The following is an 18,261-nucleotide window of genomic DNA, read 5'->3' as shown; positions in this document are numbered from 1 at the left end:
CAGGCATGACACAAAGCTGATTGATTTGATAGCCATCTGCCTATTCTGATATACATAACGTCTTCAAATGTCATAGGCTGCCTACCCATAGTCTCAAGATGGAGGAATAGAACATCGTTTCATCTGAAATGACAGGCTGCAGGCTTTATGTTTTAAACCCTTGGAATTTGATAAATTGTGATATCGGGAAACCTCAATGATCACATCAGTACTCCGATGACGGAATCAATTAATCTGTTAACATGCACACGTAGTAACAAGATATGTTTGTACGTCACTGTGGCATCATTAAGCACAACAAACGTGTTCATGCTGACAAAAAAAATATATATGTAGCCTAGCAAGCTAGTCGGTTTGATGCTGGGAAGATCTGAAGTAGCTAGCCCAGAGAGTTATCTAAATTAATTATCTGACCAACGTGGGCGGTTTATCTGATCATCCAAAGATTTAGTAAGGTTGGGATTTGTCTATATAATGATTTTCATAGCAACTAGCTATATCTTCCGAAAGGTGTTGTGTTCTTCCAGGTCATGATTAGCCAACCAAAATCGATAGGTTTCGTGAGACATTAGCCACAAGAAAAATAAACAATAACTAGCCTCAATAGAAAGAGCAATTCGCGAACGTTGTTTTTTTTTTTTTTTTACAAACATCCATTGCGGTAGCTAAGCGTATTGTTAAATGAGCTACCAGTAACGTTAGCTAGCTAACCAAGCTCACCGTCGTCGACTTGCAAATCCCCCTTGTCATTTCCTCCGCAAAATTGTTCTTGTACGAGATCAGTGAGGAGCCTCGATACGTCTGCGTTTAATTGCTTAATCCCCACTATCATAGAAGTCAGGTTGTTTTCTGTTTTTATGATAATCTCTTTCTTCAGGCCATCCCTGTATTTTAGCTCTCCTCGTATCTCAGTAGCTGCCATGATTGTTGAACCATGACCCTAGTTTAAACTCTGACCCGAGTCGTAGCGGCATTTTGACGGACAATCGATTTGGTCAGAGCCTTATACTTTCTGAGACTTTAGCCATATTTGCACAAAGACATATATAAATAACAACCACTAACTAAACCAAAAGGTAGACAATATTTTAATTTTCATCAAAATGTTAAGATCTCAGAAGTGCGTTTCAGAAACTCCCGCCAACAGGGTGAAATATTAGCATAATCCGGAAATCGTGCGGAAGTTGTCATTGTGAGAGAGCTACCGTAAGGGGGCTCGATTAATCTAGCCCGGGCGCCCGTGTAAGCATGTCTTGCTTTGGCTGAAAGTTGGTTACATTCGATTTGGAACCGGGCTGCCCCCCTGGCGTGAGCCAGCTGCTCTGCTCTATCCAAATCTGCTCAAAACAATAGTGACGTAATTAAGCAAGTGCAGTAATGAGTAGGATTGTTTCTTTTCCCATGCAAAGTGATTGCTTTTCTGCCGTCCAAGTGAAAACTGATTTGACATTGCTAACATTTATTTGATGGAAAATAGATGTATGTTTCCGGACGATGCAACATGATGTCTTGTTAACAACATGACCGAACGGCGCAGATTACTGTTCATTTTGAGATGGGCGATCCTCCCTCCCGCTTTCGCCAGATGACGTGCCGGCCCATTTCCCGGTTCAACCTGGGCCAGTGTAAAATAACTCCCTCAGTGTATCGGGTTTGAGAATAACATAACGTCCTGTGCGCTCCAATCTTTTTTTGCTTATTGTGCCTAATTTATTGTATCTTTTGGTGAACAGAGCATTTTGATACATCTTCTCGAGTCATGGACGTCCCTGTTTAGATTTATCTGGCGCTCTACATTTTACCCTGGAACAGGAACTTGTATTCACACTTTTTTCACCTTCTATTTTCCAAGAATGGCGGCAAATGAGGGAGATGAGGCTACTGTTTCTTTGGTAGATGTTTTGGAAGAAGATGAAGAGTTGGAGAATGAGGCATCTGCTGTTTTAGCTGGTAGTGATTCTGAGAAGTGTTCCTATCCCGAGGTAGGCTATTTGCTCCACATTGTTAGAGGAAAACAAAATACCCAAATTTAAGTTAGCTATAATACAGCTTTGCAGTCTAAGCCAGTGTTTAGTTTCAAATGGATTTTGAAAAATAAAAACTTTAGCGACGTCACCAATCGTATGTCTCCGCCAACCTAAATGACAAATTTAACTTGATTTGAATTTCTGAACTTGTTATAACAAAATGTAACCTGTGGTTTTTATCAAATGTAACGTTACATTTTCCCTTTAATAGTTCATTGTCATGGTACACATTGCATTTATGCTCTATCTGAAGGACTCAAGATGATGTCAGTTTCACACGTGTTTGTTTTGATGTGGTCTTGCAGGGCTATGTGAAGCGACAAGCCCTCTATGCCTGCAGCACCTGCACACCAAAGGGGGGCCAGCCAGCCGGAGTCTGCCTGGCCTGCTCCTACAAATGCCATGAAGGCCATGACCTTTTTGAGCTCTACACCAAAAGGTGAGTTTCACTGCATTGTTGACCATTTTTTTCAATTAATCTTTCCTCAATTCCTTGCATCCTCTCTCCTTGCCACCTTCTCAAAACCTATTGGAGAAGAAGGTCTGAAGGGAGGAACCATGGACCTACTCCTCCAATAAGGTTGAGGAGGTGAGGAGCTGGGATGACGAATTCAGATAGAGACGTGGAGTGGACACCTAAAGGATAAGACAGACCAACACAAACGTGGGCCATGCACAATATATCAAATGTTGGGTGTCGATGAACGGAGGTGATGCAGAATTGTCGGGAAATGAACAGAAATACTGTAGGACAATATTTCAGTGCTGTGTGTGCCCCTATATCTGTGCTCAAAGGTATTATTGTCCCACACAATTAAATCGGGGAGGGGACTGTGGATCTGTCGCCGTCCGTCCGTTTCTTTGTATACTAGTCACACGCGATATCTCAGACAGAGATGTGTCTTGCCACAGAGATCTGGCATTTACAAAATTACACTGATCGGGCCAAGGTGGGAGTTATAGTAATTCATTGATGGGGGTTGCATCATTTGTGGGGGATGACATGTTTACTGTTGCCTTGTTTGTCCTGTACCACGCTGCATCCCACTGCTGGCTTGTCTCTGAAGCTAAGCAGGGTTGGTCCTGGTCAGTCCCTGGATGGGAGACCAGATGCTGCTGGAAGTGGTGTTGGAGGGCCAGTAGGAGGCATTCTTTCCTCTGGTCTAAAACAAATATCCCAATGCCCCAGGGCAGTGATTGGGGACATTGCCCTGTGTAGGGTGCTGTTGTTCAGCTGGGATTTTAAATAGGTGTCCTGACTCTCTGTGGTCACTAAAGATCCCATGGCACTTATTGTAAGAGTAGGTGTGTTAACCCCGGTGTCCTGGCTAAATTCCCATTCTGGCCCTCATACCATCATGGCCATCTAATCATCCCCAGCTTCCAATTGGCGCATTCATACCTCCCTCCCCCTGTAACTATTCCCCAGGTATTTGCTGTAAATTAGAATGTGTTCTCAGTCAACTTACCTACTAAAATAAGGGTGAAATAAATAAAATAATTAACCACAGCACTCTAGCTTTATCTGGGATATTGCAGTTACGAACAGAATTTTCCTATAGTTAATCCTGAGCTGGGAATTTTTGCAGGAATTTCCGCTGTGACTGTGGAAACGGCAAGTTTGAAGAGATGAGGTGCAAGTTATACTCAGTAAGTTTCCTTACATTTATTGAAATTGTGGTAGTTCTGATGTGATACTGTAGTTTGGGTTATAGAGACTTCAGGCCAATAACAGCATGATAGGCATGTTTTCTATATGAAGCCAATTACGGGTCCGGCCAAATATATTGGCACCCTTGCACTTTTCTTAAATAATTCCCTATTTCTTCTAAAATAAGTTGAAATTGTTAACAACTTTTGGTCTCCACAACATGTTATTAGATTTAACATTGCAGAACCGATTTTATTTTTGTGCAATATGTAACTTTTAGGGGACCTGACCAAATTCACATACAGTTGAAGTCAGAAGTTTACATACACTTAGGTTGGAGTCATTAAAACTTATTTTTCAACCACTCCACAAATTTCTTATTAAACTATAGTTTTGGCAAGTCAGCTAGGACATCTACTTTGTGCATGACACAAGTAATGTTTCCAACAATTGTTTACAGACAGATTATTTCACATATAATTGACTATCACAATTCCAGTGGGTCAGAAGTTTACATACACTAAGTTGACTGTGCCTTTAAACAGCTCGGAAAAATCCAGAAAATTATGTCATGGCTTTAGAAGCTTCTGATAGGCTAATTGACATAATTTGAGTCAATTGGAGGTGTACCTGTGGATGTATTTCAAGCCCTACCTTCAAAACTCAGTGCCTCTTTGCTTGACATCATGGGAAAATCAAAAGAAATCAGCCAGGATCTCAGAAAATAAATTGTAGACCTCCACAAGTCTGGTTCACCCTTGGGCGCAATTTCCAAACGCCTGAAGGTACCACGTTCATCTGTACAAACAATAGTACGCAAGTATAAACACCATGGGACTACGCAGCCGTCATACCGCTCAGGAAAGAGATGTGTTCTGTCTCCTAGAGATGAATGTACTTTGTTGCGAAAAGTGAAAATCAATCCCAGAACAACAGCAAAGGACCTTGTGAAGATGCTGGAGGAAACAGGTGCAAAAGTATCTGTATCCACAGTAAAACGAGTCCTATATCGACATAACCTGAAAGGACGCTCAGCAAGGAAGAAGCCACTGCTCCAAAACTGCCATAAAAAAGCCAGACTACGGTTTGCAACTGCACATGGGGACAAAGATGGTACTTTTTGGAGAAATGTCGTCTGGTCTGATGAAACAAAAATAGAACTGTTTGGCCATAGTGATCATCGTTATGTTTGGAGGAAAAGGGGATGCTTGCAAGCCGAAGAACACCATCCCAACCTAGAAGCACGGGGGTGGCAGCATCGTGTTGTGGGGGTGCTTTGCTGCAGGAGGGACTGGTACACTTCACAAAATAGATGCCATCATGAGGGAGGAAAATTATGTGGATATATTGAAGCAGCATCTCAAGACATGTCAGGAAGTTAAAGCTTGGTTGCAAATGGGTCTTCCAAATGGACAATGACCCAAAGTTGTGGCAAAATGGCTTAAGGACAACAAAGTCAAGGTATTGGAGTGGCCATCACAAAGCCCTGACCTCAATCCCATAGACAATTTGTGGGCAGAACTGAAAAAGCGTGTGCGAGCAAGGAGGCCTACAAACCTGACTCAGTTACACCAGCTCTGTCAGGAGGAATGGGCCAAAATTCACCCAACTTATTGTGGGAAGCTTGTGGAAGGCTACCTGAAACCTTTGACCCAAGTTAAACAATTTAAAGGCAATGCTACCAAATACTAATTGAGTGTATGTAAACATCTGACCCACTGGGAATGTGATGAAAGAAATAAAAGCTGAAATAAATTATTATCTCTACTATTATTCTGACATTTCACATTCTTAAAATAAAGTGGTGATCCTAACTGACCTAAGACAGGGAATTTTTACTAGGATTAAATGTCAGGAATTATGAAAACCTGAGTTTAAATGTATTTGGCTAAGGCGTATGTAAACTTCCCACTTCAACTGTAGATGCGAGTTAAAGATCTGTCATTCTCATTGAAAGCAAGTTTAAGAAGCGATAGATCTGTTTTATGTGCGCTATTTGTGTGCTTCCTGTTTTAAAGTTTAGTTTTTGCGTCTTTTACTTTCAGTTTTGTACCCCAGCTTCAAACAGCTGAAAATACAATATTTTTTACAATACTCCACAGCGGTTTAGATGGTACAATGATTCTCTACACTATACTTGCATGTTTTGTCACAAACTGAAACTATTAGAATTTTAGTAACCAGGAAATTGCGGAGCGATTTCTGCATAGTGCATCTTTATTTTTTAAATTCAAATGGTAAAATGTAAAGAAAAATGGCATTGTAGCCATCAAAGAGCTTGCTGTACCTTTCTACTGGCAGTTTGCCCCACTCTTCAGGAGCAAACTGCTCTAATTCTTCAATGTTTGAGGGATGCCCTCCACCAACTGGGTGATTCTAATTAAACCAGTTTTAAAATGTCTGTAGCAAATTGAGTTACAAAATCATGATGAATCTGCACAAAATCTAGTATCATTCTGAGGACTAAGATGTGTGGTTTCTGGGAAGTATCTTATTGTAAATTCATTTACATTTTTCGACTGAATTTTGTACATTTTCACCCCAAATTCTCATTACCGAAATGCGTCCAGATTAATTTCTGGTATTAAAAAAAATAAAAATAAAAATTGACTTGAGAAAAACCTAACTTATTTTAACAAACCAAATATGTTGCTGTAGTTTGTCCATAAACCATAACATTTACATTGTACATAGTAAATACTATAGTTTAAACACTGTCTGTGGACTAGTTTGTGTAAAAACTCCAATCAATTTTTAAATAAAGTGATGATGCGTCATCTAGAGGAGTAGTCCTTAGATGAGCACAAGTTAAGTTTTATTTGATCATTTTTAAAATATTTATCCAGGCAAGTCAGTTAAGAACCAATTCTTATTTACAATGATGGCCTACCCCGGACGACGCTGGGCCGCCCTATGGGACTCCCAATCACTGCCGGTTGTGATTCAGCCAGGAATCAAACCAGGGTCTGTAGTGACGTCTCTAGCACTGAGATGCAGTGCCTTAAGACTGCTGCGCCACTCGGGAGCCCCGAAATGTATAAGCTTATATGCCTTCAAAATGAGGTTCTTATTCTCAAACACCCAGTTTACCCCACTTCGCCTTCTCATTGCTGAAAAAGTTATATTTAATTTGATTATAATTTCATTTTCAGTTATGTTTAACTCAGGCCTTTTCATTAGGGAGAAATTTTAAAAATAGTAATGTGTTTAACTTTTTTGGACATCGAAAGCTGTTGGTAATTCTCAATGACACTTATTTTATTTTTGACCATTTTGTGAGCAAACTGCTGTTTGCAGCTTCCTATAGGTCATGGATGTGATTCAGATCTGGACTTTTTGCTGGCCACTCCAGAACAGTCCAGTGTTAAACCATTCCAGGGTGCTTTTGATGTGTGTTTGGGTTGCTTGAAAACCCACAACCTTCAACAGATACACAGTTTTTGGACTGCACTCCGAAACACCTTGATAAGCTGCTGATTTTATGATGTCTTGCACTAGAGGCAGCTGAGAAACCCTCACAGTATTATCAAACCTCCCCTTGTTTGATTTTAGGGAGGGTGTTCTTTTCTTTGAATGCTTCATATGGTTGTTGGTAAACTGCTGAAGGAGGCTCAAGAAAGCCTGATTTGAACTTCCAACAACCCACCTAAACAAGCCTAAATCCAGGAGAAAATATTCTCTGTACCAATAAACAAAATTAGAGCTCTTTGGAAATAGGTCAGTGCTGTGTTTACTGACGACCAAAAACAGGGCAACTCTCAAACATTGAAGAATTAGAGTAATTTGCTGCAGTTATTTTTCTGCAGTTTGAAGATGAAGAGTAATTTGCTGCAGTTATCTTGGCCAAAGGCTGTGCAACCAAGTACTAGCTTCAGGGTGTCAACAACTTTGTCCATGCCATTGGTCTTTGTTTTCTCAATTAAAATAATCAAATTAAGCATACAAAAATAAAAGTAGTTTTGCGATGTTGAAAATCCAATAAAAGTGTGGTGAGTTTTTATTTTAATTTCAATTTAAAGAAATAATTTAAGAAAAGTGCAAGGGTGGCAATATATTTGTCTGAAACTATACATCTAGGCCAGTGTTAACCAAATCTGGTCCTGGGGACCCAAAATAATTAGGCTTGATGATGAAGTGTGTTAGTTTTAGGGCAAAAACTAAAATCTGCACCCCTTTGGGTACCCAGGACCATTGATTGAGAGACTTTGATGAAGGCAGAGTACTGCATGGTCCATGATGTTACTGATTTCACTGTCTTTTAGGACAAGGATCAGTTGAACATGGAGAACAAATACAGCCACAATTTCTTTGGTCTGTATTGCACCTGTAACAGGCCATATCCAGACCCAGAAGACCCGGTGAGAGTTGGACCATTCACCTCAAATAGGCTATGAATTGGTTTAAAAAAATAAATAAATCTGTATTCCAGTGAAGATCTATTGACCAAAACATGTCTTTCCCAGGTTGAAGATGAGATGATACAGTGCATTGTCTGTGAGGACTGGCTTCATGGCAGGGTAAGGCTTTTGTGGAGCACCAAAGCATAAGGATGTGTTGAAGATGCACAGGTCCCTGGGCATGTACACTCCCCTATGTATTTATTTGGCTCTATACTCCAGCATTTTGGATTTGCGATCAAGTGTTTCATATGACGTGACGGTACAGAATGTAACCTTTTTGAGGGTATTTTCATACATCTGTTTTACCGTTTAGAAATGACAGCACTTTATGTATCTAGTCCCCCCCATTTGAAGATGTCAGAAGTATTTGGGCAAATTCACTTATACACTACATGACCAAAAGTATGTGGACACCTGCTCGTCAAACATCTCATTCCAAAACCATGGGCATTCATAGTTGGTCGCCCCTTGGTAGCCTCCACTCTTCTGGGAAGGCTTTCCACTAGATGTTGAAACATTGCTGGGGGACTTGCTTCCATTCAGCCACAAGAGCATTAGTGAGGTCGGGCACTGATGTTGGGTGATTAGGCCTGGCTCGCAGTTGGCATTCCAATTCTTCCCAAAGGTGATTGATGGGGTTGAGGTCAGCGCTCTGTGCAGGCCAGTCAAGTTCTTCCACACAGATCTCGACAAACCAGTTCTGTATGGACCTTGCTTTGTGCATGGGGGCATTGTCATGCTGAAACAGGAAAGGGCCTTCCCCAAACTGTTGCTACAAAGTTTGAAGCACAGAATCGTCTAGAATGTCATTGTATGCTGTAGCGTTAAGATTTCCCTTGGAACTAAGGGGCCTAGCCCGAACCATGAAAAACAGACCATTATTCCTCCTCTACCTAACTTTACGGTTGGCGCTATCCATTGGGGAAGGTAGCGTTCTCCTGGCATCCACCAAATCCATCTGACTGCCAGATGGTGAGGCGTGATTCATCGCTCCAGAGAACGCATTTCCACTGTTCCAGAGTCCAATGGCGGCAAGCTTAACACCACTCCAGCCGACAATAGGCATTGCACATGGTGATCTTAGGCTTGTGTACGACTGCTTGGCCATGGAGACCCATTTCATGAAGCTCCCGACGAACAGTTCTTGTGCTGACATTGCGTCCAGAGGCAGTTTGGAACACTCTAGTGAGTGCTGCAACCGAGGACAGATGATTTTTACGCACTACAGCACACGGCAGTCCCGTTCTGTGATCGCGGCTGAGTCATTATTGCTACTAGACGTTTACACTTTACAATAACAGCACTTACAGTTGACCAGGGCAGCTCTAGCAGTGCAGAAATTTGACTGACTTGTTGGAAAGGTGGAATTCTATGACGTGCCACGTTAAGTCACTGAGCTCTTTGTTAAGACCATTGTACTGCCAATGTTTGTCCTTGGAGATTGCATGGCTGTGTGCTCGATTTTTATACACCGGTCAGCAAAGGGTGTGGGCTGAAATAGCCAAATCCACTAATTTGAAGGGGTGTCCACATACTTTTGACTACATCCAGCAAGTGACTCTACAAACTTGTTGGATGAATTTGCAGTTTGTTGTGGTTGAGATTATATTGTGCTTAATAGAAGTGAATGTTGAATAATGTATTGTCATTTGGGAGTTACTTTTATTTTAATATGTTTCTGAATACTTCTGCATTAATGTGGATGCTACCATGATTATGGATAATCATGAGCAAGAAAGTTATAGAAGGACAAAGATCATATCCCCAAGACATGCTTACCTCTCTCCATTACCAATAACGGAATGTTTGTATTCTTTAGGGGGTATGATATTATTTGTGAATATAGGCCTTGGACAGATCAGATCTTTACAATGCAAGGAGAAGTGTTAAACACAGGGTTCTAAAACATTTGGTCATGAAGAGCTACTTGGTGTGCAAGGTTTTGTTCCAACCCAGCACAATGGATTCAGCTAATCATGGTCCAAATTGAATGGGGGTTTGTTCAGTAGGAAGCAACATAGTAAAACTTTTTAAAACGGAAAGCGAAAATGAGCATTCTTATTGGACAGGTTTGGATAGGAGCTCTGTTTCAAAATGCTTTCTCATGTTTTGTGCCTACTGAACACAGCCCATAATTTATTGATTAATTGTGTTAGTGCCGGGCTAGAACAAAAGCCTGTACACCCAGTAGCTCTCCATGACCAGAGTTGGAGAACCCTGGTTTAACATCTTGGGAACCACATCAAGATAATATACGGATCCTATAATCTGTGACGTCCTGCTCAGAATCTGTAGTCCTATATCTGTAACGCATCCCGAGTATTTAACTCAAGACCGGCCTGGTCTTTACCCTGGTCTTGACTGTGTACCCTTGATGCCATAGCTGCTATATGAGCATATGTATATCGTATATGAGTGTCATTATGTTTTTTTTATCCAGCACTTGGGTTGCCCTGTGCCAGAGTGTGTGGAGCTCCAGGAGATGGTGTGTGAGTCCTGCATGAACAATGCTCCTTTCCTGTGGACCTACGCCACCCATCTGGCAGGTACTCCTAGAGATCCTATAATTCACAGTGATTATGTACTTCTATGGGTACTCTCCTTACCTTCAGTTTACTGGCATGCCCCAATTAACAAATTCAGAAAGAAAACACACTTCAGGATAGGAGACATTCTTTAGACCTACCACATTGTGTTTTGTTTATGCGAACGTACAGGTAACTGCCAAAACTAAGGAACCGTCAACATCCAAGTTTCTTAATAGGGTGTTGGGCCACCAGAACAGCTTCAATGCACCTTGGCATAGATTCTACAAGTGTCTGGAACTCTATTGGAGGGATGCAACACCATTGTTCCACGAGAAATTCCATTATTTGGTGTTTTGTTGGTGTTGGGAAAACCCCAAATAAGTGTTCAACTGGATTGACATCTGGTGACTTAATACCCCTCTTTCAAGTTCACTGAGATCTCTTCTAGCCATGGTAGCCAAAATAATGGGCAACTGGACATTTTTAAACATTACCCTGAGCATAATGGTTTGTTAATTGCATAATTAACTCAGGAACCACACCTGTGTGGAAGAACCTGCTTTCAAAATACTTTGTATCCCTCACTGACTCAAGCGTTTCCTTTATTTTGGAAGTTACCTGTACAGTACTAATGAAACCTGCAGTAACTAGTGAACAAGAGGCTATGGTTTGCGGTAGAGCAGTTTACTTCAATGGGTGACTAAAATGCTAAAGTGCCATTAGCTATTGGGGTTGATATGTGCACGATTTCATGCCCCCTCAAGGATTTTTAAGGTCCAATTCAGCCGTTTTGATCTCAATATCAAATCATTTCTGGGTAACAATGATTTATCTTGCTGTGATTTCTTTTAAATTAAAATGGTCAAAAAGAAACAAAATAGCTTCTTAGCGAAGAGCAATTTCTCAAGCAAGAATTATGTTAGGACTGTCGGAGTTGTCTGAGTGGGAAAGCTGAAAACTAGCTCTTATTGGCAGGGAGGTTTGAGACTCTCTCATTGGTCTATTAACTAATGAAATCACCACGCCAACCAAAACTCCATCCCACCAAACCAGGCTGAAATTTCAGGTGGCCTTTTCAAACAGCTCTTACACTAAAACGGCATTATCATTTTCACAATTTCACAGTATTATTCCAACCTCAGTGTGGAAATATATACAGTACCAGTCAAAGGTTTGGACGCCTACTCATTCCAGGGTTTTTCTTTATTTTTACTATATTGTAGAATAATAGTGAAGACATCAAAACTATGAAATCACACATATGGAATCATGTAGTAACCAAAAAAGTGTTAAACAAATCCAAATACATTTTATTTGAGATTCTTCAAAGTAGCCACCCTTTGATGACAGCTTTGCATTCTCTCAACCAGCTTCATGGGGTACTCACCTGGAATGCATTTCAATTAACAGGTGTGCCTTGTTAATTTGTGGAATTTCTTTCCTTCATGTATTTCAGCCAATCAGTTGTATTGTGACAAGGTAGGGTTGGTATACACAAGATAGACCTATTTAGTAAAAGACCAAGTCCATATTATGGCAAGAACAGCTCAAATAAGCAAAGCAAAGCAAAGAGAAACGACAGTCCCTCATTACTTTAAGACATGAAGGTCAGTCAATCCGGAAAATGAAGAACTTAGTTTCTTTAAGTGCAGGTGCAAAAACCATCAAGCGCTATGATGAAACTGGCTCTCATGAGGACCGCCACAGGAAAGGAAGACGCAGAGTTACCTCTGCTGCAGAGGATAAGTTCATTAGAGTTACCAGCCTCAAATTGCAGCCCAAATAAATGCTTCAGAGTTCAAGTAGACACATCAACTGTTTAGAGGGGACTGTGTGAGTCAGACCTTCATGATGAAATTGCTGCAAAGAAACCACAACTAAAGAAAACCAATAATAAGAAAAGACTTGCTTGGGCCAAGGAACACTAGCAATGGACATTAGATCGGTGGAAATCTGTCCTTTGGTCCGATGAGTCAAAATGTTAGATTTTTGGTTCCAACCGTCGTGTCTTTGATATGCAGAGTAGGTGAACGGATGATCTCCGCATGTGTGGTTCTCACTATGAAGCATAGAGGTGTGGGGGTGCTTTGCTGGTGACCCTAATCTATTTAGAATTCAAGGCATACTTAACCAGCATGGCTACCACAGCATTCTGCAGTGATATGCCATTCCATCTGGTTTGCGCTTAATGGGACTATCATTTGTTTTTCAAAAGGACAATGGCCCAACACATCTCCATGCGGTGTAAGGGCTATTTGACCAAGGACAGTGATGTAGCGCTGCATCAGATGACCTGGCCTCCACAATCACCCAACCTCAACCCATTTGAAATGGTTTGGGATCAGTTGGACTGCAGAGTGAAGGAAAAGCAGCCAACAAGTAGCCACCTCAGTGCTCAGAACTCCTTCAAGACTGTTGGAAAAGCATTCCAGGTGAAGCTGGTTGAGAGAATGCCAAGAGTGTGCAAAGCTGTCAAAGACAAAGGGTGGCTACTTCGAAGAATCTAAAATATTTTGATTTGTTTAACGCTTTCTGGTTACTACATGATTCCATATGTATTATATAATTTCCCACCGTGTTATAAGTCAGAATAAAACACTAGACATTCCTAGGACAGTCGAATAAACTTGTCTCTGGCTCCATCCAGGGTTCTGACTAGATGGAGTACAGCTACGATCGGAAGTGTTTTTACGCAGCAGGTTAGGATAATTAACTTGGCAGGTTAGGAGACTTAGGTTAAAGGTCAAGAAAAGAGTTAGGGTTAGCTAAAATGCTGTCCTAACCTGCTACGAAAAGTCACTTCCGGCCGTAACTGTACTCCCTCACCTGTTTTCCTTGTCACATCAAAAGGGCGGCCTTAGAAAAGCTCCTCTGCTGGTAGACTCGCTCACAACACAGACATGACAAAAACATTGCTGGAATCCTATCGAACAGGCGGCTCTAAATATATAACTTAGATAGCTGTTCGATAAATGAGTGTGGGAAACTACTACATTATTGAAAATATTGCCTTGCTAGATTGATAAATACAGCCATAGTAAAACGGTGCAAAGAGCCTGTCAGCTCTAAGTGGCTCCATGTTGTTTTGTATTTCTCCTCCAGTGCCCGCTGCGACCAAAGCCAGCCCCTGCAAAGCAGAAGGGGAGGTGGCGAACGAAGAGGGGGACCGTGAGGAGGGCAAGAACACAACAGAGGAGGCCTCCACGAGCCTCAATGACCAGGGTGAAGAGAAGGTACTCACTCCACCTCTCTCCATACAAAGCTTCATATACACTCAATGTTACGAGGACAATGAATAGCATTTTATTTCTTGCAGTACATTGAATATCATGAATGAACCAGTAATGGGTATCGGGGTTTAAAAGTATCACTGAGAAAGGGATATTATGACCAGATAAAACAGATGGAACAAAATTATGTGGAAAAGGTTTCCAATGCGGCTTCATGCATTTTGTTGTTTTCTTATGCTTTAAGTACACACGTTTCAGAAGTTAAGTTTCTGCTTTCACCACTGTTGACAGCATTGCATCCATGCAGAGCAGGGAAAGGAGACTGTCGGTATTAACCACCAGGTGGCTTCAGTCCTCCAACAGTCAGCATGAGATGAGTGCACAGGACCAGGCTGTGTTAGGTTCCTGTGGGTATTTAGGGGATAAATGGCCCGTGCCATGTGCAGATTCTCTGGTCTGCGGGGAGCAGCCCCAAGGCTTTGCGGCGCCCGCATATCATCAACAAGAATGATTTCATTAGTCAGCCTCTGAGGCGAGCAGCAAATTGAAGCCAGCCTTATTTGACAGAAAATATGGCAGCCCACGATTTGCCCCCTCCCGCAGGGTCCCGGTGAGCTCGCACATTTGTGTGCACCAAAGACAGAAGTAACTCTTCTACAACTGGCAACTGTTTTTGGCGTGTCCTCGTAATTTTGGTTTGGGTTTTAAGGGAGTGGTCTGTCTACTGGCGAGGTAGTGCAAGGTAATGGGCCTTGATAAGATACTTAGGAAATATTTCCTTTCCTTAGACTTAACAGATCATACCGGGCGCGATAAGTTAAAGCAAGGTGTCCACTTTCAACCTCTTCATGTCTAACCTTTTGTAATCATATTGAGGATGGAAAGATTCATCTTTTGAGTGTTCAGAGGACGTTGTGTGATATCTGTCCTACTCCCAGGTCAAATCTAATGGGGTGCCAGGCTGCAAAAGGAGGCACCAGGAGATGGAGGGAGGCTCGCCCTCCAAAGCCCCCTCCGAGTGCAGGCTCAAGGAGCTGGGGGGCACAGGTACAGAGAGAGCAGAGTTTGGAGCTGTATTCTGGCCCTCAGCCTGGAGAACCAAACTCTGTTCCTGTGTCAGCTGCAAGGTATGTCTTCACCACTTATCCCGTCAACCCGGCTACTACTCTGTTCTCTGCTTTAGAAGGAAGTCAAACAGCCACAATCTGAGGTGTATTCACTGGGAACCAAACGGGCTGAATGTGGGAGGGACTAACCTAAATTTGCCCAATAAGAAACGCTGGTTTTCAGTTTAAAATATTTTCAGTTGGGAAATGTTTTGCCACAGTGTGCACAAATGAATACACCGGTTATTGTAGAACAGGTAAATACATGCATGTTGTTTAGGCCTTTCAATTTGGTGTGTATGTACAAGTAGTATCTTGCAAAACAAGTCAAAGGCATAATACACCCCAATAAAAAGGTTTATGATCAGAATTATTACTGCATATTTATGTCGTTGAGTAGGCCTATATTGTTCGTAGAATTACTATTGACAATAGGAAAACTCTGCTCACCCGTTTCCTCCCCCCAGCAGAAATCCTACGCTGAAGCTGGTATGTCCTTTCTCCTGGATGAGTCGGACACGGTCTTAGCCTACGAGAATAAAGGCAAGACCACAGAACAGGAGCAGGCGGGGACCGCCGAGGGTCGCGACCCCCTGATGTCGGCCCTTAATACCCTGGGCCGGGTTCAGCAGCTGGAGATAATCCACGGTACGAGGTGGTGGTGGGGAGGTTAAAGAAGAGACGGTACCAGTTCTCTCCCTATCCCTTTGATGTTTGCGGGTCTAAAGGTTCTGGGTAGGTACGTGAAGTAGAGGAGTTCCCAGCATTATTGCTTACACCGTACAGACCTGCAACCATCAAAGCATTAGGGGTAGGGAGAGAATTTGGACCATCTGACAGGGAGAGAGTGAATGAAGGAAAGAGGTGAGGCAGGTGTTGGATGAGTAGTTAGGTAGGGAGAGAATTTGGACCATCTGACAGGGAGAGAGTGAATGAAGGAAAGAGGTGAGGCAGGTGTTGGATGAGTAGTTAGGTAGGGAGAGAATTTGGACCATCTGACAGGGAGAGAGTGAATGAAGGAAAGAGGTGAGGCAGGTGTTGGATGAGTAGTTAGGTAGGGAGAGAATTTGGACCATCTGACAGGGAGAGAGTGAATGAAGGAAAGAGGTGAGGCAGGTGTTGGATGAGTAGTTAGGTAGGGAGAGAATTTGGACCATCTGACAGGGAGAGAGTGAATGAAGGAAAGAGGTGAGGCAGGTGTTGGATGAGTAGTTAGGTAGGGAGAGAATTTGGACCATCTGACAGGGAGAGAGTGAATGAAGGAAAGAGGTGAGGCAGGTGTTGGATGAGTAGTTAGGTAGGGGAGAGAATTTGGACCATCTGACAGGGAGAGAGTGAATGAAGGAAAGAGGTGAGGCAGGTGTTGGATGAGTAGTTAGGTAGGGAGAGAATTTGGACCATCTGACAGGGAGAGAGTGAATGAAGGAAAGAGGTGAGGCAGGTGTTGGATGAGTAGTTAGGTAGGGAGAGAATTTGGACCATCTGACAGGGAGAGAGTGAATGAAGGAAAGAGGTGAGGCAGGTGTTGGATGAGTAGTTAGGTAGGGAGAGAATTTGGACCATCTGACAGGGAGAGAGTGAATGAAGGAAAGAGGTGAGGCAGGTGTTGGATGAGTAGTTAGAGCCATTCCCTCAACTGTATTGATTGAAATACAGAATTAATTTATTTTGTGTGGAGACAACTAGCGGTACTGCAATCAGAAAAGAGCTGCTTTTTAAAACAATATATATATTTTTGTTCTCAGGGTACAATGACATGAAGACTGAGCTGAAGGATTTCCTGCAGAGATTTGCTGCAGAAGGAAAGGTAATTAAAACCTGCAAATTTATCAGCATACACACTATTTAGTTGAATGATCAGCATCATGGTATTTTGGTCCTCAGTTGATGTTCACTATCCCAGTGTCGTAAACCAGCCTTCAGTAAATAGGACTATAATGATAGTATTGATGAGGATTGTTTTGCTCTCTTCACATTGTGGTCCCTGAATCTGGAATGCGCCTCCTGGCGGTCCTGTCCTTGGTGTGTGACCATGAGATCAAACTTTATTTCAAGTAACTGTCCGATGAAAATCATACTCCTAGCATGACCTTGACTCCATCTTTTGTTTGTTAGCCAAAGTCGCTACACCCAATAAGAGGCATAAAAAGTTTCTGCCCCATTTCTCCCCCCCCCAGGTGGTGACTCCCGAGGACATCCGTCAGTTCTTCCAACAGCAGCAGAACCGCAAGAGGCGACGGGCCAACGCGGGCCAGTACTACTGCAGCTGAGCAGTCTCCATTCCTACAACTCCCGGTCTCCCCCGCTCCACATTTCCCCAACACCTGTCAGTAGAGTTGTATTCCTTTTTCTTCTTCCCACTGAATGTCATTGCCTTGCGTCCAATATCATGTTCTAGTACAACTCCTCAGACGTTATGTTTAAACAAATAAAAATGCAGTTAAAAAAAGGTCTATTGAACATTGTATGAGCTTTTGCGTTCTTGTTCTGGGCAGTATGCTTTGTTGTACTGTACTCGGCTCTGCAATGTGATTTGTCTATTGATGCTAAGCAGGTTAATGAACTGGCATTTGGTTGATACTTTGGTTATCTTTTTCTAGAGGGAATGGTTAGGCTATCATGGCTCTCCCTCAAACACGTTGTGTTTAAACTGGAGAGAAAGCCTTAAGTTCAGTTTGCCTGATAGCAAGTGTTCCAGACAACAGAGAGCAGTGACCCCTTGACCTTTTATTTGAATAAACATCAATGGATTTGCTCTTAAAGCTCATTCAAACAATGCATTATCAAAGCTGGTCATCGTTCCCACAACATGCTTTCTTTCAACTCATTCCTTTGACAATTTATAATTTTGTCCTTAGTTGCCATTTCCTTAGTGCCGTTACAGCTGTTTGTAGATCGCATGATTGCAGAACCCTGGCCCATTAGTACGGTTTGTATTTTAAAGGACCACGTTAAATGTTACCATTGGTTTCCCTGTTCCTTTTTAATGTTCACTCTAAGAAATAAAGCTATGAATAATGTAAATTGTTTTAGCGTTGTTACTTACAGCAGTTACACCTGGGAACCATCGACCCATCCATTAGAGAATATAATGGAAGTTTAAATATTTTTTTGCTAGCTTTAATACCCCACATGCTGATTTGACATCTGGCAAACCATTAATAAGGGGATATTTTAATCAAACAAGCATTGGAGTTTAGCCAATCGCTCAGATGGTAATAAATCTCTTCCTTGTGAGATCTCAAATTATACCCATCCATTTGAATGAGTTGCTAACATTAGCATATGCAATAGTTGGATACGTTTGCTGACTGATTTT

The 18,261-nt window shown here is 42.0% G+C and overlaps 1 protein-coding gene across 3 annotated transcripts; it reads left to right on the top strand.

The window, feature by feature from the left end:
• The first annotated feature begins 325 nt into the window (after positions 1-325).
• On the top strand, positions 326-17,966 carry ubr7 (ubiquitin protein ligase E3 component n-recognin 7). Of its 3 annotated transcripts, none has more exons than XM_014144711.2 (12): positions 326-455; positions 1,853-1,982; positions 2,333-2,466; positions 3,617-3,677; positions 7,941-8,036; positions 8,142-8,195; positions 10,519-10,624; positions 13,709-13,839; positions 14,775-14,963; positions 15,410-15,590; positions 16,688-16,749; positions 17,120-17,966. In XM_014144711.2, the coding sequence occupies exons 2-12, from the start codon at positions 1,854-1,856 to the stop codon at positions 17,210-17,212; spliced, it is 1,236 nt and encodes a 411-aa protein (XP_014000186.1). In that variant the 5' UTR covers positions 326-455; position 1,853; the 3' UTR covers positions 17,213-17,966.
• Positions 17,967-18,261: the final 295 nt, after the last annotated feature.

The sequence above is a fragment of the Salmo salar genome, chromosome ssa15 (genome assembly GCF_905237065.1).
Source record: "Salmo salar chromosome ssa15, Ssal_v3.1, whole genome shotgun sequence".
In the NCBI taxonomy this organism is placed as follows: domain Eukaryota; kingdom Metazoa; phylum Chordata; class Actinopteri; order Salmoniformes; family Salmonidae; genus Salmo; species Salmo salar.
The sequence above is the reverse complement of the archived record's forward strand: the minus strand, read 5'-3'. Positions and strand labels throughout refer to the sequence as shown.